The 24804-nt window shown below is 43.4% G+C and overlaps 2 protein-coding genes across 5 annotated transcripts in view; both read left to right on the top strand.

The window, feature by feature from the left end:
* The window catches only part of LOC142060390 (cell surface hyaluronidase CEMIP2-like), a 57717-nt gene extending 40531 nt beyond the window's left edge, over nucleotides 1–17186 (top strand). For 2 of the 3 annotated variants that reach the window (XM_075100524.1, XM_075100525.1), the window contains 6 exons: nucleotides 7687–7869; nucleotides 9835–10048; nucleotides 10808–10909; nucleotides 13204–13364; nucleotides 14646–14755; nucleotides 16804–17186. In XM_075100524.1, coding sequence (XP_074956625.1) covers nucleotides 7687–7869; nucleotides 9835–10048; nucleotides 10808–10909; nucleotides 13204–13364; nucleotides 14646–14755; nucleotides 16804–17054 — 1021 coding nt within the window. In that variant the 3' untranslated portion in view covers nucleotides 17055–17186. The remainder of the gene's footprint in view (nucleotides 1–7686; nucleotides 7870–9834; nucleotides 10049–10807; nucleotides 10910–13203; nucleotides 13365–14645; nucleotides 14756–16803) is intronic. The other variant, XM_075100526.1, reaches the window with a different exon arrangement.
* CEMIP (cell migration inducing hyaluronidase 1) overlaps nucleotides 1–24804 on the top strand; it is a 112388-nt gene that overhangs the window by 33432 nt on the left and 54152 nt on the right. For both annotated transcript variants that reach the window (XM_075100529.1, XM_075100527.1), the window contains exon 2: nucleotides 24581–24688. In XM_075100529.1, the coding sequence (XP_074956630.1) occupies nucleotides 24613–24688 (76 nt within the window). In that variant the 5' untranslated portion in view covers nucleotides 24581–24612. The remainder of the gene's footprint in view (nucleotides 1–24580; nucleotides 24689–24804) is intronic.

Here is a 24804-nt window from a genome sequence, read left to right as displayed (position 1 = left end):
CTTCATGAACAGGCACCTCAGATCCCTCTCCATAGGCTTCATCTCTTTCTTGGAGCGGTTGCCACCCCCTCAGAGCTGTTTATATGTTTTCTTGAGTTTTTTTTTTCTCCTTCGCAGAAGTATGAGAATTATCTGTAAGACTGGGTTAAGGGCTTTCCTCAAAATTACTATCCTGAAGCACAAAGGCCCGCAGAGAGCACCAAGCTTGTTACGAGAAGGGGGAGAGGCTTGTAAGCCAGAAGGAGAGAAGGGAAAACATTATTTGGTTGCAAGTAAGTGCCTCCTTTCAGGTGCTGGAAAACAGTACAGAGATTGGCACTTTAAACAGTAAGGAAATTCAGAAATGAAGTCCCTCAGTTTAATGACCAAGGCTTTGTGCCTGAGCAAATTTTCTAATCGCAGAAGATGCTAAGGCAAATACTATTATCAAAGGCACAGGGCTGTTCAGTCAATAAGCCAGGCTTCTTTGTGCTATCAGCACATCTAAAGATAAGAATTAAATCTCCTCAAAGCACATATCTGAATTAGAGTGTAATAAGTTTTGTTGTTGAAGCAGCCTGAAAAGCAGTGGCAATTAGATTAAACATTCCTTGTTTTTAATGAGCACAGGCAAATATCTCTATACTTGGTCTGTTAAGGCTCAGAGGGAAGGGTTTTCCCTTATTAGGACACTCTGCTGTGGTTTGACAGAGAGAATTCAGGGAAATATGAGCAGCTAACAGTATAAAGAGGGTGGTTTTTTGTAGGTAGATCGCCACAGTCCTGCAAGCAGGGGCTTTCCTTTGTACTTCACCTCTCCTGACAGATGCTGGCTCCAAGGACAGTGCAGGGCAGCCTTCCCCAGGCTCTTTTCATCATCAGCCTCTTAGCTTCACCTGGAGAAGTACAGTGCGGCTCATAATATTGTTTTTCTTTGGTGCCTTGTTGCAGGAGTTGGATCCTTATGAGAGCTTTTGGGAAAAAAAAATTGTCAGGGGAGGGTGAAATTTCTTGTCAACGGTAAGAAAAAGTGCAGATGTCCATGCGTGTGCCTGGGCATGTGTTCAGCCTCTCCCCTGCTGTGGTGTTTGTGCAGGGATAGGCACAGGTGCACTACTTGAGTCCTGTATTTGCTAGGCTGGAGTCCTGCGCTAGGGCTTGTTATCGTATTCACCAGTGAATAATCTAAATTATCTGAAAATTCAAGAGCCTGGAATGAGCTTGTGTCTCAATTCTTCATTAAAAATAGTGGAGCCTTTGGATGCTGGGTGATGTGAGGCCTCCAGGATGCTGCAACCCATCCAAAGGTGAAGATTTCAGTGCAAGCAAGCTTATGCACCCCATGTCTGCACTGAGACTCTGGGACACTTGTTATATTTATATTTGTCAGGGTTGTGTAGGTAGGTGTTTTTCTTACGGTTTCTTATTCAATGCAGTCTGATTCATACTTTCAGCTGCTTGTCGGTTTTGCGATTAAATTCCTTAGCGGTGATAAGGTCTGGAGGAAAACAAAGATAATGAGACAAGGCTAGAATGTGCTTGTTGCAGACTTGCCCAGTTTATGGATATTTCCTAAATTGTTTCTTTTTCAAATTAGTTCTAAATGAGCTTTTCCTCTTGCTTCCTAAATTGATAAATTCACAGGAAGGTGATATTAGTGTTTCAAAGTGGAGCTAACAATTTAAGGCTGTGACTGCTTTCTTGTTCTTGTTCTGGATGTAATACAAGTAACACCAGCACTACTTCCAATAATAATAAGTAAAGTGCTACTTGGGTTTCACAGTCTGCCCCTCCTGATAACATCTGTAATTCAGAGTTAATCATCCACACAACACAGAAGTCAGCAGATATATTTGAATTCCCTTCTGTCTATTTAAATCCCTTAAATTACCCACAGGTCAACTAGTGGATGAAAGCCACAAGATTTTTTTTTTTAAATTGGAAAGAAACTAAAACATTTGCCAGGTCACCAGGTTCAGATTGCACCATTTTAGCACAGCTGGGGCAAAGCGGGTGCTGACATTGCCATGTTCAAGTGATCCTAAATCCCTGTCTTTGCCTACCCTTGCTGCAACCCTTGCTGCTCTCTAAGCTCCATGGCTTGTGCTTGAAGCTGGCCTGGTGGCAGTGGCAGGGGTTAACAAGGTGGCTCTGAGGAGATACATCCTTCCTGACCTGGTCATTTACAGCATGAATTAGAGCAATCTGAGCATCAGAGAGTCCCCAGATGGCCATGGCAAACCAGGCTGCTTGTCACTTTGAAGCCTGGCACATGAAACCTGAAGGATTTTCCCTGCTTTCAGCCGCCTTCTGGCTCACAGGGTGGGGCTTGGGGCTCCTTAGGGCCATCAGCCTCTCCTGACCTGATGTGCATCCAAGGTACAACATCAGGAAAACACAAAATACACAATAGTCAGCGATAGAGTACTTGGGAACACATTACAAAAGATACAAATTTAATTGGGATGTTGTTCCTCCATGAAAACATGTAGGGTGGGAAAAAAGATAATAAGAAGATGTACTGTATTTAAATGCAGGAAGTTCTTATTTTTGCTTGAATACAATTGTCTGTGAGCCAAATGTTGTCTGAGTCAGACCCAGGTTTCATGAGTATCAGCAGAAGTGTACCACAGGGCAGAATCCCTTCTATAATTTGTTGAGCTTTGCAAAAGCAAAAATCATTCTTTTTGCCTAAGGAGGTACATGGGTAAACCCAAAAGTTTTAATTTATATTAAGAGGTGGCCTATGCTTTTGAATTTTTAATGACATTTCCTAAATGGCAATATTTAGGAAAGGCATTTAAATCCCAATACACACAACTCCAGTTAGCTAAACGCATACCTAACTTGTTACTGTCTCCATAGCAAGCAGTCTTCCAGAATTGTCTATCCTTAATAACAAGCTCTTGAAAAAACCTGCTGGATTTTTTTCCAGCCATGTTTGTCATCATGGGGGCGGGGGTTTGGATGTATTTAATAGACTTGAGTTGAAGGCAGAATATTAAAAAGAAATCTAGAAAAAGAGGAGTGAGTGACAGCTGCAGGAAGCCTGCAGGAAATGTGGTTTCAAGGGAAGGAGCTTGAACTGAGAGAGAAAGTGGTGAGGACAGTGCCAGGTTCCTTGCAGCCTTTTGTCCACTCTTCTCAGCACCTGTGAGATGTGTGGGTATTTGTTGCTCCATTTTCCCCAGCAGCGATGCTGGTTGGAGAGGAGGTGGCTTGTCCTGAAAGCAGGTTATGTGCCAGAGGAGTTTCAGCCAGGTGCTGGGCGGGTTGTAAGGCTTTGCTTTTTTTGTCTTTTGAAGTTCAAAATTCAGCCTGTGAGAGACAAACGTAACAAAGCGGCACGTGGGGACTTCAGTTTAATTCCCATATTATGAACAGGAAAGTTTCCAATTCTGAGTTGTTTCACTCCCTTTGAAAGTTCAGCTCACGTCAGAGGGGTTGTTTATAATAGGAGTAAAAACAGTTGGGGGAGACTGACTCACTAGATGGAAGTCTCTTGGTTTTTTTTTGAGCCCAAGGAAAAAATAAGTAATTTTTAGTTGTACTCTATGGCATTCCCTCATTAGCTTACCCCAGATTTTCAACAGTGAGATCAGGATTTGGACTGTGCACTTCCATGGTCGTCAGCTATGTGACACACCATGTCAATAAACATGGTGGAGATGTTTTCTAGAGTATATTCATCAGCTTAGAAATTCCCTTAGCTAAAATACAGCCAGGATTGACGTCCAGCATAACCAGCAACTCCAGCACTAGGGTTGCCTAGGACTGATACTCCATCAGATGTAGTCAAGGGGCATGTTCACAATATCGAACAAGTGTTATTTGTCCTCTCGCAGGAGGTGAGAGTCCCAGACATATGTTTACTCTGGCCAAATCTCATCTCCAAATTACATGACTCACTTCACATCCCACTACTCACAAAAGTCTCCCCTCCTTTGCCTGCTTGATCACATTTCTCTGAGTGGCTTTGCCTTTGGGAGTTTGGGGTTGAGCTGGGGGGGTCATTCTAAGGGTTGTAAATGAGGTATGTATGTGTGTACGTGCAGATCTGTATCTACCACATGTCCAAGAACAGGAAACTTCTTGCCTGCTTTTTTTGCTTTTCCCTTGTCCCTTTTTGCTTTTGCTTATCCCAGGAAGCCTGCTCATTGCAAGAACATATTACTTTTTTAACATTTTGCCTGATGTTTTTGCTTCACCTGAAGGAGCCAGAGCTGCAAATGCCAATATCCTGGTGAAAAAAGAAAGGCTTCTTGGGTTTGTTTCACCCAGCCATTTCCAAAAGGAAGTAAACAGGCTAAATACATTCATAAAAATGCATGAAACACACTGTGGGGATTCTTGAATGACAGTAACAGAAGGGCAGAAGTGTCAGTTTTTATACATGCTGGTGTCGGCAGACTCTCAAAAATTTTCCAAGTGTTGTTTGAAACTGTTAGGACCCACTAAACACTGATTTTTTTTGCTAGTGCATATTTAGCTTTTCTCCTTCAAATGCCATTTTTTTTGTTTTGTAAAAACACATAGGAAAATGTTGGCCTGATTAAGTCAAGAATGAAAAAAAGGAAGAAAAATGTTCCTTCTAAAATGAACTGAACTTTGTCACTAGAAAAGATTGTGAACACCAAAAGATATTTGGTGTAAAAATATCTTAAATTGCTCAGGTTAGTTTCTCCACAGGTTAATATGGATTTCACTTAAACTGACACCTAATCCCAAAGTCAGACTTTCCACCTGAGAGCATTTTTGTTTGTTTCTCTTGTAAGAAACTCCTAAGGATGAAAGTTGTTTTTTTTTAAAAAAAGGTCCTGTATATTTCTACATTGGACAGCATTTTCTGTATTGATAGTTCTACCCCTTGTGTTTTAAATATTTTTTTTCCCTTTGTTTATGCTGGTCTTTAAGCATAAGAGCATCTAAAGCTGCAGATGTTCCCACAGCATTCAGGCAGGGGTCTGAAATTATTCTGAATTTATAATTTGGGATCTACTATGAGTTCAGTGTTTTCTCTTCTTGCTAGTGCTGCGTGTGTCCCCAAGCCTCTGGGGCATCTGCAAAGATCCCAGCTGATGTGCTGGTACAGAGAGTGGCATAACAAGGACTTATTTTTCTTATTCTGTCTGCAAATATTCACCCCAGAGTAGCAGCTGGCATGTAAGACAGAACTGAGAGGTTTAAGCAGAGAAATAAAGTAGGAGCCACAGATTATTAACCACCCTGAAAGAGATGAAGGCTTCCCGCGCTTGAGACCCAGCCAGGAGGTCTTTGGTGGTGAATGCAGTGGCTGGGGAAGTCACATGGACATCTGTTTTACTTTGAACGTAGTGTCCAAGACGTCCCATGCCTGATTACTGCATATTGCCTGAGGTTGCATTTCTCCCTCAGTTTGGGTGATGGCTGGAGAACAGGCATGTAACCCCCATCCGCTTGCCAGCTGCAAGGCAGAGTCCTCCGGACTGTCCCGCAGTAGCGCTGCTGCTTCTTGCTTTGCTTTTCCTGGAGATGATGGGGCCCAGTTCAGCCACACAGCCAGGTATTTGGGAGGGTTTACAGCAGATTTTGTACAAGCTGAAGAAACAGAACTGAAGTAAAACACTAAAGAGGAAGCTGTTAAAATACCACTGAATCAAAGAGAAAATAACCACCTTATACTTTCCTATATTTACATAAAGGATAACTTCTAATGCCTTCCCTTCTCACATCACCTCCCAAGCCCTTTGTTGTGGAAATGCACTTATTTCCACCTCTTCCTCCACAAACTCCCAAGTAGATACTTTTCATTTGATCCTTTCAGTCTTGATAGAATTTATTTCAGTGTTTTGCTCACCCTGCTCATGTGCTGTCTAGGCTTTAGCACTCATATTCCCAAATGCCCCAGCGAATCAAGATGGTCACAGCTGTGGGTTTTTTAATGCTTTTATATTTCTTTCACCTTCCAGTTGCCTTTTCTAGTGCTGTTCTTGTTCCCCACGGAGGTGGCAGTCAGTGCAGCATGGCACCAAAGCCAGTTCCCAGCACCTGAGGGAGATGACAAGCCCTTTTTTGATGGTGTCTTCAAGGGATGAAATGTGCTAACGCAACGCAAATCACTCTTATGAAACAGCCAAATGTCTTGGGACTCTGTCCTAAAAATATTCCACAAACATGGCTCTGGTGCATTTCTTTCATTTCCTCTAGTCAGAGGCCAAATCATCTGAAAATATATCCGTTTTCTAGCTGTCCTGTGTTATGACACAGCTGGAGTTGGTTAAAATCTAGAGGGCAGTATCAGACTTAAGCTGATGGGTCTTTGTGCAGCTTTGATTTATTATTCTAGAACAGCCTGTCCCCTCTTCCATCCTGTTGATAGTTTTGTTTTGTTTTGTTTTAATAAGAAAAGCAGAAAAAGACTGAAATGGCTTTGCTTTTGTGCTCTCCATGTGGAATGCAAAGTAGAGGTCTAGGCATACAGATTCACAAATTTTTCCAAATCAAAGTGGTTTCCCCCCATTTATTGCTCTGCAGGCAGGGGTGGGTGGTGGGTCATTTCAGGGGAGCCTTTGGAGAAACTTTGTCTTCCTCAGTTTTGTAAGGCCCAGAAAGACAGCCAACGAAGGTGATATTTGTCTTTCTGTAAGCCAAACTTATATCAACCCATTTTAACCAGGAAGCCAGGTGACTAAAAGAATACATTTAAAGCCTGCATGGTTTTGGTAATATAAGGAAAGCTAACCATGGTACTGGTTCAGGCCCTTTGGTGTGGTACACTGAGCCACTTCAGAGGGTGGAAAGAAAAAAAATTGTTAAGCTAATTATCTTGGTATTCATTTTTAATTTTCAAGTGTAAATTTCTTGCGGCTTTCTGCTTTGTTTAGTACAAGTGCATCCCACATACAGGAAAGGGTGTCGGGTCTTGTGTAAGATCCCATCCGTATCTGAATTTCACTGTAGCTGCATCTTTTGCCTCTGAGATTTGTGACAAAAGTTTCTTGTTTGGAGCCAGTTTTTCTCTCTGTGAAGATGGCAATGCAAACCACAGGATAAAGGAAAGCTACAGGGACATTTTTTTGTAAATGTGCATGCTGAAATTGTGATACACAAGAGTTAAAAAATTATTTAACTGGACCCTTAGTTATTCTAAACTGACGTTGAAGAAAGAGCAGGGAAGAGGGAGATTTTAATGGAAACCATAATAATAAACTTTGCTGTAAAGTGGAGGAAGCAGGTCTCTTTAGACCATGGCTCTGGTTCAAGTCAGAGATTACTTTCTAATTCCTGAATCTGTGCCCCCAGTGAAACGTCTGCTGGATGCTTGTTCCCTCTCCCACAGCAGCTCCGGATGAACTAAAACAAACCCTGGCTGCCTCAGGAGATGAGAGTGGGTATGTGACTGGTTGTACAGCAGCCTTATGGTGCAAGGAAGAGAAAATCTCTGGTTTCAAGCCATGCTGGCACCTGACTCAAAGTCCTCTAAGGTCAGCTGGGGTCCCTGGATCAGACCTTTGTAATAAGCAGCCGTTGTTTCCAGACAAAGCAAAAAATTCTGGTTTTCTTTGGCTTTGTGGATTTGTTGTGTTTTTTTAAAGGAGGAAGAGAACCTCAAAGGACATTTCTTGTTTTCCCCTGAAGACTGTACTGTTGGCTGCAGACCATCTCTCCTGTACTCAAGCCTTTAAGTGCATTTTTTCTCTTTCCCCCGCCTTCCGTTTTTGCTGATAGAGGAGACTGGCTGCATGTTGCCCTCTGCTATCCCAGGGAAGCCATTTTCCAGGTGGTGACGGATATCTACCAGCGACAGACGGGGATGGTGCACAGCGTAAAGCACTACCTTGCTGCTCCTTCCCGGGCCAGCGCTCTCAACAGGACCAGTGAGCGGCTCTTCTACTTCGACAGAGCATCAGGGTGAGCCCTACATTGCCCCTGAGGGTTCCTCAACAAATGGGCAGCAAAGCTTCAGGGTCTTTCTTTTAGCAGCGCCAGCCCCAGCACCTCCTTCCTCTTTCTCATAGTTAAAACTTGGGCCCATCCATCTTGCATGGTCTTTGCGCTGGTTTCAGGTCAAAATGGATTTACAGGCTGGAGTACCTGGATTAGGTCTATTTCTGTATCACCAAGCAGTGATTTGCATTGCTGTTAAGAAAATGGTTAATTTCTTGCCTCGACTTAGCTCCTTTGAGGCATCTCTGCTGCTCAGGTTGCTGCAGGTGTGGGCATGGTGTAAATATTTATTAAAATCCACTGGACCCGAAAAGGCCATGAAAAGGAGCCCTCTCGTGACTGCTTCAGCTCCAACACTGAGAAGGTTTGGGAAGTTTCAACTTCTTCATATTCCTGTAAAGGGAGATTCCTAATATCATCACACTCTAAAAATTAGATTTTGTGAAAAAAGGTACATCTCTTATTTTGAAGGCATCAAAAGAGTCCTAGAGATCTTGCACTATCTTTACAAAACTCTAGGACTCCTTTGATTAAAAAAACATACTATGAAACCGTGTTTCTCAGTCAGCTAAAATAGTTAGGGAGGAAAAAAGTGTTTTGTGGTCTAACCATGGGTCCCATGACACTTCACCTGACTAAGTAGCTACTTCAGGAATCAATCCACAAGTGCCAGCTTTGAAAATGAGATGGGATATATTTATTCAGTCAACCATAACACATGAGCATTCGAATCCAGGAATGACTTCCCTGCAAACTGGGCCCCTTGCTGATGGCCAGGTCTCTCTCACGATAGGAATTGTCAAATAACAAATTGCTAATTAATCCTCTTTTTTTTTTTTTTTTTTTTTGGAAAATAAGCCAAACCAGTTGCCCAGATTCTGTAAACAGGTTGTTTCAGGTTATTTACTACTGAATAGTGGGGAAAAGTGTTACACATGTGGGTCTGTGGGGGAAGAGCCGTTAGCTACCAGCAGCTGCCTGGATCTGGTACATGCAGATTGATGGGTCTAACCCAACTGAATTCTGGCAGTATCAGCCTTTTGGTTGTCTCTTTAATTCAGCAGTGATTTTTTTTTTAACCTTTCAGGGTACAAAAATTAGGGGATTGGTTTTTTTCTTTTCCTGTTGTTGTTTTTAGACTTTATTTCATAATGAGTGGGATGTTTCACCTTCTTTTTTTAACCCCATATGCTGGATCCTTTTAGGGGAACCAAGCTTACTCATCCTTTCTTCCAGACAAATAGAAACAAATATTTAGTTTTAAAAGAAATAGAAAGAAAAATCCCTTTAAAGTTGACGTATCTTTTTGATCCTGGAGGTGAACTGAGCTGTTTATATTATTTCCTCAGCCTGAATTGCAGAATGGACAGAATTGAAAACATACTTAGAATGACTAGGAAAAAAAAATGAACTCCAAAAGCCAGAAGACCTGCCTGCCTTTGAGGTTCGGTCATACATGCCTAGGGCTACGCTCTGCCTGCGGGCCAGGACCGTGCAATGCAGAGAGACAGAGGGGAGATGCTGATACTCCCAGGCAAGCCTGTCTCCTTCTGCACAACAGCCTGAGCACCACTGCTGCTTTTCCTTTGGTGGGGTGCCACCACGCCTGGGGCAGCGTGGGGTGCTTGGGGCTGGAGGGGGTGTCTGCCCCACTTGACGCTTGCCTGCTGAAGGCAGCTGGCTTGGGTGTACAGGCTGCAAGTGCTGCAGGTCTCGTCATGCCAGAATGAGAGGGGAGCTCGATCTGCATCCTTGCAGGACCCACTTTGCAATGGCCATGCCATATTACACCGGTCTAAGCCAGAGTTGGTTTGTGATGCTGGGAAATGGGAGGGATAATGCAATTTAGCAAGTGCAGACCCTGCCTCTGCCCAGCTTTTCCTCTAAGCACACAGTGGCTCTGATCCCTCTGTTTGCTGTCATTTGTAGATACCTATTTGTTCACTTACAAGCCCACGAAGCTCGTAAAGGACACAGTTACTGCTCTCAGCAAGGCTGCGAACGTATTAAAATCATGGCGCATATGTACCCGGGGGATTCCTGGAGCTGTGATCCAAACCCGTTCCTGGAGAGGCCAGCAGCTGCCCAGCGCCCCGTGTCTCAGCACCTGTCTGGGCCATGCAGGGCGTGTGGGGCCCCGCAGGTACCTGCTGCATGAAACAGCATCTGAGGTTAAGCAGTGTATGTGCATCCACTTGAGGTCAGTTTGTTCCCACAGCATATAAGGAAAAGCTGTAGGGAATTCCGACTTGTGAATCTGCCCAGTGTCATGTAACCTGTGCAGAGGGAAGGGTTTTGCTCTGAATTTCTGCAGCTTTTTGTATTATGCTTCAAAGAAAGCCTCAAAGAGATTGCCCAAGTGGAAGTATGTGAATGCACTTTCATGGCACCTTTTTTCCCCCATTTCTTTGTTTTAAACAAGAAAAAAAAGGACTCTTGAGGGGGCTCAGATTGGATTAGCTTTGAATTCCGAAGTACAAAATTGCTGCTGAATTTCAAACTGGGAAGTAATTCTGGTTAATAGGAATAACTGGAAAATTAGAGCCAGGTTCTCTTCTCAATTACTGTAAATTCACCCCCCTCTAAATCCTGTAGAATTCTTTCAGGCTCCCACAGATCTGCACTTGAGTTTATAGCCAGGCAAAATATATGAAGTTCATATTCAACTTTTAACCGTAGTGGCAGAGTGACCATCAGAGGTCCCTTCCAACTGGCATTGCCACGATACTTTGATAAATGGTGTCTTAATGAGCACTTACTTGTGAACCAGGATCACAGTTTAAAAAAAGAATTCTTAAAGTTTTGTGATCATATATATGAGCATTGGCACCTGGTGTCATTTTGTTGATGAAAACCAGTTAGCAAGCCAGTTTTTAATTTTCTGTCTCTGGTGTAATTGCAGCTTGCTATCACTAGCACACCCTCAGTCAAGTATATAAGGATCCAGATCCAGTCTCTCAGCAGGGTGGACATGCAAAACCATTTGACATCCGCGTTCATTAAGGTATGTTGTGTTTTACCACGTTTGAAATGGTGATTAAATAGGGGAAACTTTATCTCCAAGGAAAGTTACTGCAAAATCTTGCCGAGCCTTGGCAGAAGGAAATGGGAAGTTCCCATGGAAGAGACAAGTGCATTGTTCTCCTCTATGATTAGCTCCATTAAAGTCACTGGGAGTTTGTAAATTTGTATTCTATTCAGATGAGGATTTGATCCCTCAGTGGGGGGAGCCAGGGTGGGAGGAAGGCCTTTTATCACCTCAGAGGAAGAATTAACACCATCACTCTAATGTAGAGGAAGGGGGAAAAAAGCACACCAGAAGTCACTGTTTACAAAGGATGTGGGTGGAAAAAAGCACGTTTGTTTTTCTGATTTTCTGTGCTGGCATTGCACTAAAAGATAAAAATAAATATATTTCACTTCCGAAGGAGTTTGGAGCTGTCAGGTTGTCCCTGTACATGCCTTATATGTCTAGATAGTGAAGGGCGACTGAAGTCATGTTTGCAAGGACGCTCTCCAGGCTTACATGCCTGTGTGCTACTGAATTATGATTAATGCTAACAAACGCCAAGAAAAGCTGGTACAGCATCCTTAACGAGATTAATCAGCCAAGATTTCTTGCCATGTGTACTAGCTGCATCATCAACAATTTATTCAAAACCATTAGCAAGCAGGGGTTACTAGAGGCAGCATCCTCACCTGTGGTGAAGTGCAGAGCCTGTGTGAGTGCAGTACTCGTGGGACAGGTGTAGTGTCCTCAAAGCTTCTTTGCCTTTTCTAAAGCTTTAATGCAAAGTATTGCTTTTCAGAGGAAGTTTTATTTCCAATACAGGTACTCCTAGCTGAAGTAAAGGCTGGGCTAGGTAAATGATAAGGATTAATGTCTAAAGGAGGGTTCTTACCCTAAATCTTAAAAGGTGCAGGAAATTTGGAAATAAAGAAGTGAAGCAGAGGAGAACCCACTACCAAAGCACATGTTTTGTTCTTGTTTTGCTGAATGAAATGCTAAAGTCAGAAATGTTTTAAATTTATAATACAAGCTCCCCAAGTGCTGAGTGAACCAGGTTCAGCAGTGCCCTGCTCCAGCTCCCATGGGGCTGTGTGAGCCTTGATCGGGCTTTCTGGACAGGGGCAAGTCACAGCAAGGCTGTTTCTTTTGCCAGCCACTCCTGTTTAGGTTGGTTTGCAGTGGTGGTTGCTCTCTGCTCTGTATGCATCCAGACTTTGACACACTTCCCAGGCTTAGGAGTGTGAGACAGCCAGGACCAGGCAAAAGATTTAGGCTGTCTTTTCTCCTCCTCACTACCCTCTGCCCACCCATGGCCCAGACATTCATGTTTCCCTTACCCTTGACCCCCTATTTCATTTAGCATCCTCCAGTGTCTTGCAGAAACCACTTTTTAAAACTTGGCTTCCTCATTCAGTCTGGCCCTGTATTCCCTGGAGGCATACACATGTCTCAGATTGATGGGATGTATTTGAGCTCCCTGGTGCCTGCGGGCTTTGGACGACTATGTGGATTACAGTGGCATGTTGTGTATCCTGGGCTCAGCTCTCTGACAGCCTGACCGTGGTATGCTGTTGCTCTCCTTGGTGGAGGTTGTGCAGCGTGTGTCCTTTCAGGCTGGGCTGTCCCCTGGGATGCGGGGGAGATGCACCAGTGCCAGGCACCTCAGAGAGCCTTTGCTTTTTCTAAAAGCAAAGATCATGGTGCATCCTGAGACGTGTAACTTGGGGAAGGAGCCCTTGCTGTAGGAAAGGAGGAGAGTAGGAGCCACTTGTGCTACAACTTCTTTGAGGCACTGGGACAGCCCTACCAAGAAGGAATGTTTTGGTTTTGATATTTAAATTTCAAGGGAAAACAAAAAAAGTCCATGTGTCGTCTCTATTCCCCCATCTGCTGTCTCAGCACCTCTCCCTTGCTCCGTGGTCAAATCTACTTTACCAAGTGACAGTAATTTCCCTCACAGGGAGAGAAACTGTATTAAGACTGAACTAAGCATTTTACGCCCAAGATTCTTGGCTTCCCAAATGCATCTTCCTAATACTCAGAAGATACCAATGACCTAATTTCTCATGTTTTTGTACCCCACTGAGAAATAAGGGGTTTGCTTCCTCCTGCCGCTGACCATCTATCAGTGATGTCACTTCATCTGTACTAATTATACATTTAAAATTACAGGTTGTACACCCTTGATGCTTTCCTTGCTTGTAACTCTCTTCTTATGGGGAAGCAAGATCAGAGTCTGAAGCTCCCCAGACTGCCTCCATATAACCTATACCTGTTTTTTGTTGCAGATAAATGACACAGTTTTCCCGTTCAATAGCCGCGGGATATTCTTCGTGGTGCTAGATGCATGTTCAGGAGCAGTTGTGAGTAGGCGGCACTTTGACACAGTTACTGGTGAAAACGCTGCCAGTGCAATAACTGATTATGTTCAAACATTTATAGAAGAGAGGTAAGCAAACTGCTGAGAGCCCAGTTCATGTGGCAACCCATGGCTGATAGGCAAAGGGAGGAAAACTACCTACTTCCATAATCAAACCTGTGCTCTGAAGAAATCTGGCACAGATTAAATATGTACAAATCCCAAATATCACCCAGAAAATGAGAGAAGCAGCACCTCTCTCCCAGGATTGCACAGATTAGAGCAAAGACAGGTTTGCTGGAAAACTGGCAATTCCTTCTAAATTAACCATTCATTTTCCAGCACGGAGTAGATAAAGTACTTGCAATGACATTTCCAATCCTGCGCACCTATCCCCGTGTCCAGCAATTTCCTGGCAGCTGATGATTCAGTTTTCCATTTCTGAAACAAGCTGGTTTCTGTTTACTCTTACTGATTGTTTTTGCCTCTTGTGACAGATGAAAATCATAGGTGTGCCAGATTTTCCAGTAGGACTTCTCTTGGGCGAGCCAACAGAGCTGCCTGCCTGCAGGCTCTGTTACCTTGCATGTGTCCTGGCGATGGTCTGGATCATCTCTGTTTGTCTCTTACCCACATTCCTTGTGGTTTTATGTGTCGCCACATAAACATGGAACAACAGAGATTTATAGAGAAATTCTTGGCTGCTGGCAGAAGCAGGTCAAATAACCAGAAAACAGACTTTCGGTCCAAGACATTTCTGACCAGTTCAAGACCAAAGATTTGAACACTTCTGAGTTATCACATCTGTATTTATGCACATGAATGTGTACATGTATAAAATGTGCACGAAGTGACATATATCCATACAATGCCTGTATGTTCGGTTTGATTTTCTGGTAGGATGTGTATTTTGAAAGTCCAGGCATCCAGCTATATGCAACCAGTTGTGCAATCTGTGATTCATTGCAGGTACAATTCACTGGGGGCTGAAAGCACATCTGGGAGGGCCAAAGCCAGGCTGAGGCTTGACTGAAAATCAGACCCAGGATATAGATGGTTTCAGAATCTCAGGACTGTACAGCAATGGATTTTCTTCTGTGGCTGTGTATTGTTTCCATAAGGAATGCACTTGCAAACAGTCATTTGTGCTTGTTTTGATTCTGTGTGAAGCACAGGTTTAATTTAGGAACATTTAAACAGAGGTTTAAACTTAGGACAGTTTATGTGTGATTGAAATCAAAGGGATTTAAGCATGCTCTTAAAGTTAAGCAAGCTCTTAGATGCTTTTCTGAATCGGAGCTTAAAGGTCTTGCAGATTCTTAATGAATTAATATTTTGCAATCATGCAGTAGTTACTGTCTGTCTTTTCAGATCACTTGTTCTCGTGTGCTCTAGAGATATTGCAGACATGGTGGGGAGCTCTGAAATGTCTGCTTTTACCAGGTTGGGTTCAGCAAAGCCTGTTGTCTTGCACAAGGAAGGTAAATGTATTTATTCTACTATGTTTCTTATTCTTAAGAATTACTGGTGTGTTTCCCTACCAAAAATGTACATATACTTAGGTGGTGCTTATCAATATATTTCCTACCACAATATGCCAGTGTAACCTAGTGAAAACCTTTTGGCTAAGGGATGGTGAGAAGTAGGAGAGTTGTTTTGGGGCTTTGACCCTAATTCACCAGTGAGAAGCTGAACGCTGCAAATTTTTCATCCTAAAGGGAGCTTGTTTTTCTAACAGTAACAACAAAAAAAGAATCATTTTATAAAGATTCCATCTCTAAAATTCAGCTGCTTTGCAAGGAAAAACAATCACAAACGGAAAGGTTGATGAAAAAGAAAATAGCATGAAGTAAAATAGAAGCTATTTATTTTGTTGGATGGAATGAAGGTGGAATCACCAGTTTTGGAAAGTTCTTATTTCAGTTTGACCTTGGATTGCTGCAAGAAATCCATTGTTATCATTGGTCCAGGAAATCCATGCTGGGTTTCCTACTGGAAAACTGGGGACTATTGAGTCCAGGTTTGGATGAATAATTTGAGTGATAAGGAAATGAAGAAAACAACCAGCCAGCTTGATTCATATTGCATTTGCAGTCTCTCAAGCAGAGATCAGATGGAGAATTGGCGGCATTTCCAGTTTCTTTTTTGGGGGGGAGTTTGGGGATTTTTTTCCCTACTGCTTTCCTGAAATCTATAGCAATTTCTGGTTCAAGTTTCGAACCTCATTGCTATCACCATTCCAGGGGAGAACAGCATAGTCTTTGCAGCAGAGACAGTGATTTCACTTTGGTGCCTGTTTGATTCCCGAGAAGCTGTTTTTTCTCTCATGCTTTTAAAAACAAAAGTTTGAGGTTTTCTTTTTCGCTTTTGTCCTGAAACTTCTTTGCTCATTCTTTCATCAAAGCCCTGAATACTTTCGAAAGGAATTTTTTTATTAAAAAGCAATCTTTTTTATTTGTTGTGTAAAACTTTGTTCCCTGAACCACCTGTGCCGGTCGCTTGGGCGCAGCACTTCCAGGTCATTTTGGGAGCTCAGTTCAGCTCCAACCCCAACTGCTTGTGGGGCACAAAGAGCAGCAAGCAGGGCCATACTGGTTGGTGGCCATCTCCTTGCCCTGCCACTTAGGTGGGATGCTGGTGTCTGGCGGTACGACTAAGCCGCTGCTAGCTGATCACGTGCTGCCCCTGTTTTGCTTTTCCTGAGGGCAAGGGTGTTCATCCATGTGCCAGCCCTGATTTCCAGTCTGGGTAATTATGTCCTGCTTCATGATCTTTCTCCCGCTGATTCAGGTATGCGCACTATTTGACTTCACAGCTCCAAAAGCGATCGCACGCAGGACTGGTCCACGCTGGGAGGGCTGTGCTTCAGGGCAGGCTGCAGCACTTCTCCCAAGTGCATATTGCTTCCACCAGGGACAATGCAAGAAAAACCCCGATCCCTTTGACCCCAGAGGGATCAGGATTTAGGGTCTTGTTGCCTGGTTTTGCAAAACCTTATTTAAATTATAAGTGTTTACAGGAATAGTCTCAATCCAACCAGCTGCAAATAGCCTTGGGAGTCTTTGCAATGAAAAGCATAATACAAACACAAGACATTATTATTAAAATGGAAGAATACATAATGCCTTTGTACTTTGTGACAGCAGAGGAACAGAGCAGAGTCAACATGGGGAATAGTTTAGGCATAACAGGAAGAAACTGATGTAAACTAATAAAAGAAGGATTCAAAGCGCCTAACTATTTTCATGTAGTCAAATATGAAAAAGGACCAATGCTTAAAAATAAAGAGTAAAACAATACTCCTGCTAAGTGACATCTGGGAACCTATCTTAGCTTATTGAAATACTTGTAGATCTGCGATGCAGTGAAGTTACGGCTTCAGCGAGGCTCATTCCCTCTTTCATCACCCTTTTTCTCTCCTAAATGTTCTGTTATTTTAATCCAGGGAAAAAAAGAAGGGCTAAGAAGTTTCTGTGTTGTGTGGAGGTAATCCATGCTGTGCTGCTAATAATTGAACTGACCCGTCCAGAGGGTCACTCTCTTTGTGTCTGTTTTTCAGGGAGTTTTGCCATGCTTGGCTATAAAGGACAAGCCAAGCCCTCCTGGATTAAAGTCCTTAATCATGCTGGTTATCAGAAAGCTGCTTCTCTACAGCATTATGTTCCCTTGAAGCTGAAAGAATATCAATGTCCAGCTAATGCTGATGAGTCGCTAAAGTTCGCTTTCTCTCAGAACCGCTCGGAGCACATCTCTGCAGAGCCCTCAGTGCCCTGGGATTAGCATTGCTGGAGCAACATCAGGCAGGCAAAACCCCCTGCTGTCACCCAAACCTCATCTTGTTTTTATGTGATTGTACCAAACTGCTGGTGTTCACTTGTATATTTTATAACTAATAAATGTATTTTCATCTTCCCCACTGTGGTAGAGCTTTATTTTTCAAGCAGTACCTCACAGGGCAGGATAGAAAAAGCCTGTGGGCTGCCATTCCCAAGGAGGAGTGTTTGAACATATCCATGATTTGGTTTCAAAAGGTGAGTTCTAAAGGCAAAAGCCTGCTCAACAGTATCAGAGGGACTGGGAAAGAAATTTGGCGTGGAAACTGTAGCAACATCCAGGGAAAGAGATGAACTTCATCAGAGGTGAGGAATTCTCCCTTCAGTCCTCTTTTCCCTCCATTAATGTCTGCTTTTAAGAAAACTAAGTGTCCATCTGTCATGGCATCTTAGGTGAACTCAGTAACACCTGCTTGCGCCTATGGGTAAGCATGCAGTGATCTCACAATAATATCTTCTAACCGAACTGAGTATATAGGGTACAACAAGGAGTTATAAATGTGTTTCTGTCTCTGGCTAACGACTGGTGAAATTATGTTTGTCCAGCTGATGTGGACATTTAATTAAAGACCTACAGGAATAAAACTCAAGGTAAAGTATGTGCTGTGTTGGGTAAAGGCTTACGTTTCTTTCAGGCAATGCTCATATTGACTTTCTGCTCCCATTGAGGACTGAAATACTGCCGGTATTAGTGGCTAATTCTCTTTGATTTTTTGTTTATGCTGCTGCTTTTTGAGGTAAAGACAAAAATAGAGCTTTGTATGCAAACTGAGAAACAACTGATGACCTCACTGACTACAGTTTAAGTACAACGTTACCCTGAAATGATGACATACTCATTTTGGTTTGAACATGATGTTACTTGGTGACAGCAGTGAAGGGGTGGGCAATTTCAGACTATCCATGTCTTTGTCACACGGGTTATTCAAGCAGGTAGGTGAAGGCTTTGTTACTAATGTCCCGTCGTTTCTTTGAAATTCTCAGGAATGGCCAAACAAGTTGCTGCAGGAAAAGGTTAGTGTTTTGTTGGCCAGACTTTTGCTCCCTGGTGAGTTACTTGCTCTGGCATCTGCGCACCAGCCAGCTGATGCTGTGCCTCTGACTGGGGACTGAACTCCTCGGCTGGGACGTGTGCCTCTGTCAGACACATACTGCCCAGCAGTCCTTGGATGTGGGGTGAGAAAACACCTGAAAGGTTTACAGGCAGAGGAGGAGACTCTGGCTCCATCCCCACACCAGGTAGGAGAGGTGGAAGTCAGGTTTCTCCTGGGGAGAGGTCCTGGCTTGCTAGAAAGTGTGAAGAAATCACTGATGCTGCTCAGTAAAGGTAAGATAGAGTGATGCACAGGACGTCATGGGCCTGAGCCGGCCCCTGCGGGGAGCGATGGAGACTGATGGCCCTCAGTGGAGATGAAAAGTGGTATAAGAGCCTGAGTGGCTGGGACTGACTCTCCAAGGAACTGTCTGAAGTCCTTTTGAACTCCTATTAGTACCTAATTATTATGATTTCTGTGCCTGTGCAGGGGAAGAAAAGCAAGATATTTTAGGCTTGTGAGCGTAAATCCAACATTGGAACAAGTACTTACAGAGCAAGCTTTTAGCTTTTTGGAGATTTATTTGATAATCTGTGACAGGTCCAGACCTGGATCCCAATAAAACTTTGCAGAGCTCTAACCCCAGGCTGAGACTAAACAACTGGCAGAAGAAGAGCCTGGTGAAGGAAGGAGAGGAATGTGCCTAAACCTCTGAAAATCTCTATTCCTCCTCCCACCCTAGAAGGAGAGCAAATGGCAAATGTCCTGGAGAGGAAGGCGTGGAGCCTTGGTGAGCCAGATGCAAACAGTAAAGTACCACAAAAGCAAAAAGAAAAATATTTACATCCTGATGCAGTTATTTGGGTAGTTAAAAGCAGCAGTTTGAAGAAGATGCAGGATGCTGTGATCCTCTGCAGCCACTGCACACACTTTTCTTCCCTTGGGAGGGAAAAAAGGCTTCAAAACCAGGGACACTCTGCAGAGGGTACAGCTCCTCCATGGGCCCTTGGGACATTTAAGATTATGTTTTCAAAGGCTACTGCTAACTTGCCAGGCACCAGAAGTCCCTGTGTGTGAGGCTGTGGGGGTAAGTGTTGCGTGGGCGTTGCATTTGTGGAAAGCTGTCGTATTCCTGCAGGGGATTTCCTGAGCAGGAGGATCTCCACCCACATGCTGGAGTCCACATGGACTGTGCGTGTCCACGTGGACCTGCAGCTAATCCAGGGATGTTCAGTACAACTAATGCATTCAGGACATGCGGCCCTCCTGGTTATCCCCAGAGCATTTCTGCAGTGGGAACAAAGTAGCTCTGGCACTTCCTGAAAGCATTAGCTTAGCTATACACTGGGATACTGTCAGCAGGCACAGCAAAGGCAGCGCACCCTGAACCTCTGAAAATGAGGTTCAGCTTCCCACCACTTTGATACTTAGAAAACTTCATGCAGTGGATGAGGGTTTAATTCAGAGAAATGCAGAGCACATCGAAAGCATGTGAAACTGGGAGTCAGTCAGCCTCGGATGGGTGGAGTGATATGAATTGCAAATTATTTTGTTTTAGCCAAGCCAAAAATTGCTTCCTTTCCTTTTTAAGGTCTGTAAGCCTCGGGGTGGGGGGGGTGGGGGGGGAGAGAGAAAAAAAAGGTGAATTCTGAAGAAAAGCATAACTTTTAAATATTTTTTCCCTTTTCATTTCTGTCTCAAAATATTTTGTCACTATTGCAACCAATTTGCAAACACCTTAGTTTCCTTTAACTTGCTCATTGTAAAAATTTCCTCTAATTCCTGCTCCTTGTTCAGAATCTGTTTTTGTGAACATCAGGAATCAAGGAACTTGCAGTGATGTTTATGTATGGAATAAGTGAGCAGAACCTTCTTCCTTGTAGGGAGAGATATTAGATAAATTTATAAGAAACCAAGGTTCATTGGGAAAAAATGTGTGCTGGAAAAATGTCTGAGTGCTGCTTTTGACCCCAGAATTGATTTCACTAAGAAGTAAAGTCTGTTTCTGAGTTTAATCCTCCTCTACTTGCCAGTAAAAAATAAACAGCTAATGGCTGGGTTACAAGCACAAGATCAAGATGAAGAGCAGAGGAGCTATACTGCTGTCATTTACTGGGACCAGGAAAGCATTTTCATTAGCAACCCCTAGAAATGCATTTGTTTATTTGTAAGGCTGGCTGAAGGCTTTAGCTGTGCTTGTGGCTGGGTGTATGAAGGCTTCCTCTGCACAGGAATGTCACTGTAGTGAGAGCTGCTAAGTCCTTGGGTCAGAAAGGCAAATGTGCTGCTCAAATCGATCTTCCCAGCCCAGACTGAAATGCAAAATTCCCTGAGTAGGGTGACAGGACAGTTGCTGCCATGCAATGTCAACAAGAAGGTAGCAGAGGCTCCTTCCTCTCTCAGGAATCAGCTTCCAAATCAATGTTGGTTTCTTTGCGTATGAATGAGGAAACATGCTGTAAAGCTTCAGACCTTGCCATCAAACCACTAAAACCTCAGCATCAGGTGTGGCAGTGGGAGGGTCCAGGTTTGGCCACCTGGAGCACGAGGGGTGCACCATGGCCCTGGCACTGACCCATCAGGGTCTCCTGGAGCGTCTCACCTTGCAAACATGGTCCCTGGGGACACAGATTTTACTCACAGGGCCTCTCTATTACCTGCGCAAACTAATGTCTGCTGACAGCTCATTCTCTGCTAGACTAAAAGGTGCTTTTTCCATGTGAGGCTTTCCGGCTTTTCTCTAGATAGGGCTCAGCATGCCCACTTTGCCCCTGCACACGTCTGTGGCCTCTTTCACTGGGCAGTAGCAGCAGTAACAGCTGTCAGGTTGTGGACAGGTTTCTTGCTCCTATTTGACATCTTTTTCAGGGGAGATTGGGTAGCTGCTGCTTTTCTCCCATCGTTGCCATGTTTGTAATGGATGGTTAATGCTCCTGCTATGCCCTGTTTGACATACCAGAAAGGAGCCTCATCTTCAGCAAATGCTGAATGTACATCCTGCAAAGTGTGTCAAGCTGGTCTTAAAATACATGTTAAGATACCCAATATCATGAGTTACCTTTTTAAAATTTTGGCACCAGGCTTGGGTGGTTGGCCCAGAGTCATGCAAGGTGGTGAGTCGAGGTCGGAGCCTGGCGTGTGCTTCTGAGTGGCTGGCTGTGCCACTCCAGAGAGCTCTGCTCTGCCACCCAGGCTCTGGGGTGTCTGTGTGACGCCACCACGATGCCTGTGACCATCCAGCTTCCTCAGACCATTTCTTCACCATTTTGCTCTTGGGATTGCCTGCCTTGTGTTGCCTCCAGCATTAAATCTGTAGCGATCAGGGCAGTGGATCAGGATTCCTGTCTATGCAGTGTGCTTTCTAGTATAGTATCGCTGCTGACACCTGCGGTAGCAGCCAGCTGAGAACTAATGATTTCCTGCATCTACTTTTAGCATTGTCTGCTGCTGTTGTTCACTTTTTGGAATGATCTAGCAGCTGGGAATCATTTCAGAAAGTCTGCCTTGCCAGATCCAGGGATATGAGTCCCACTTGCCAGGCAGCTTTTAATGGCTAGATGAAAAAGCTTTTCTCACCCAAAAGAGGAGTCACAGATGGTATTTGGGAAACGTTGGAGATGATAGTCTTAGGAGGACACTTGTATGACCCTTACGCTCTCAGAGTGCCTGAATCTGCAGGGAGATTTGTTGACATTGCTGGTTACACCAGAGCAGAAGTCAGCCATGTGGCGCCGGTTCAAGTGAGATGCAGAGTATTGCTCTATCCCCACGTGGCTCTGAGCGCTGAGCTAATGAAACGGCTGGCTGGCAGGAGATAACTGCTCCTGGGTCTTCTCCAGCAGGACACACTAATGAAACGAGTCACTCTCTTTTCCTCCTCTTATATTTAACAGAAAAATTGAACATGGCACTATTTTGTGTCTAATATTTGAGAAAGATGCATAATTGAGAGCCTTTGAAGGGAAATTCTTGAGATTACCCTCCGAGCAGCATTTTTGCGCCAGTGTGTTAGTCAGAGCTGAATCAGAGGAGTCGGATCCTCTTGGCCCTCTCGGCTCTCAGCCTTTCCAACCCGAGTGCCAGTTAATACTAACATTGCAATGAACTCGGGCTCACTGCGAGCTGAATCAAACACCCTACCCCAGTCAAAAAATAAGCAAAATATTCTTTGGACTGTGGCAGATCAGACACTACAAAAACATTGGAGCCTGGCACACAGCTGACACCTCCAATAATGACAGACTTTCCAATGTCTGATTGCTTGTTTTGATCTCTGCTGATGAAGATGGATGTAATCAGGGAAGTGGCCCCTGGTGAGCAACCAGGGATATAACAGCAGAAGCCATTTCGCACAACCTGATGGTAAGTACTGCACAGTTCTTGGCTCTAAAGGAAGCAAAGGCTGTGAAATTTCTTACACTAATTTCCTACCAGTTTGCTACAGGTTACTGTCCAAAACAAAATCATGAGCTGGATGGAGCAGAGATGCTACTCTGAGTTTTTAATGGGCCAGAGCAAAGAAATTTCTCTGTTACCTATGAAGCAACAGGAGAGTAAATGCCTGCGATCACTGTCAAAAATTCAATCCCTTCTTTTTATTTCTGTGAACTCTTATATCATCTAATTGTGTTTTATGACCAATACCTTACCAGTAGGAGTCTGGCTTTATGCAACACTAACATGTCCAAGCTATAAGAAACACTGTTTATCTGTAATGACAGTCCTGTAGTATTACCACTTGTTTAGTTTTTCCTCTATCGTTAAAGCAGAATCTAGTGGTTGGGTGTGCAGATTAGGCTGTGTAATAATCGCTAATAAATCTTGACATTTTAATGGTGACTGCTGTACTTCGGGCGTATGCCTGATAATGTTCCTTTAAAAGAGCCCTGTCTTATCAAACGTTGATGGTCAATGCTGTTAAAACATCAGACATGTGCAGCCTGGTTCTGGCACAAATTCCATGGCGATGCTATTGCTCTCTGATAATGTATATCATTCAAAGTTATAGCGTTACTAAGTGCATTCCTCTTTTCTACTGTTCTGTAACAGCATTTCAGCACCTGATATACTGTACCGAACCCTGAGTCTATGCTGTTTCCAGAGCTCATGGCTGTCAAATACACTATACCAAAACAAGCAAACATTTTCCTGCTGGGATATTTCCTGACAAATCTGGTTTTAATGCTAGTTTTAATACAATCATTGGATCACATGTGGTTTGAACGTATTGTTACACTTCGAGCTATATCACCTTTATGAAAAGTACAGACGTGTTTTGCATATATATACTGTAAAATTTGCTCCAGACTAAATCCTGGCTTCTTGCATATGTTTTTCTTGTGTGTGTTTTTTTTTTGCTTGGTTTATAATAACAAGTGACATGAAAAATAACATGAGTTATTTTGTTTATTATGTGTTATAATAAAGAAATTGGGGCACCCTTGAGTTTTTTCCAATTGCTTTTTTTGCGTCTAAGCTGTGTGATACGTATGTTTATCCTATTTCATTATTGTGATGTGACATGACAGATACAAATAAATTTCTTTGATATTTCTCAGATACTGACTTACATGATAAACCTAATAGCTCCAAGGACTACATGTGAATTTTAAACAGCGCCTTACGAACACAGAGCATTGACACTCACAGAAGGGGGTGTCCTTGCCTTACTGTGAATACGCATGTCAATAAATTGTCATGAGCATGGGGCAGAGCTGCAGAATCAACCACTGGAGAGAATCACATTAATTCTAACTTTGACTTTCATGGCACTGCTTGTTTGTTTTTGCTGGGGGTTGGCTACTGAAGAAATGACTACAACATCAGGTAGACTGGTTTCAAATGCAGCTTTTGGTTTTGCAAGAAAATTCTGGGCTGGCACATTAAATAGACGATATTTTCTTGGATCTGAAATCTAAGAAACTGCATGCTCCTGACTGGAAGTGTGAGTATGGTTTATCTTGGGGGTGCACAAAACACCATTGCTAAAAATGTGTGGGTAGTACGGAGGGAGAGAGGTGCTCTTGAAAGGTTACTTCATGAAAATTTGTCACTCTGCAAACGCCTTCTCTGTTGTGTTTCATTACTTTTTTGCACATGTGAATATTCAGCCCTAGAGAGTCTTGACACTGGACATGTTTATACTGCATTCCTAAGGTGTTTTCTGTTACATCTGGTGGTTGCTTTCTGAGTGTCTATTTGGATTCCCAAGTGGGTTTATCCTAAACCGAACAAAGGGTGAGGAGCTACCCTTGGTTTCTTGCTCTCTTCAGGCTGTTCCCGCAGCAGCGTCAAGGTGTTCTCAGGCATACAGCTGAATGGGAGTGGATGTGGGCTGGCATAAAGCTGGATATAACCTTTTTTTTTGTGTGCAGTGAATGGTTTTTGCATGATCTGGGGGAAAAAAGAGTGACATTTGCTTAATATTCTTTCTTCACAGATATCCATCCTAAGAATTAAAAATCCTGAAGAATGGCTCCACCTACCTCCAAATATCTGGCCAAAACCTTCATTTTAATTCTGTTTGTAATCTCTTCTGTAAGCACAGGTAAGTTTCCCACCATGGGGGAAAGGGCATTGTTTGTGACATTATTTTTAAATAAAGGCACTTCTGGTTTAGATAGAGCAGCTTGTCACTCTTCTTCGTATAAGAAGAGTCAAGAA

Source organism: Phalacrocorax aristotelis, chromosome 7, assembly GCF_949628215.1.
Source record: "Phalacrocorax aristotelis chromosome 7, bGulAri2.1, whole genome shotgun sequence".
Lineage (NCBI taxonomy): Eukaryota > Metazoa > Chordata > Aves > Suliformes > Phalacrocoracidae > Phalacrocorax > Phalacrocorax aristotelis.
The sequence above is the reverse complement of the archived record's forward strand: the minus strand, read 5'-3'. Positions and strand labels throughout refer to the sequence as shown.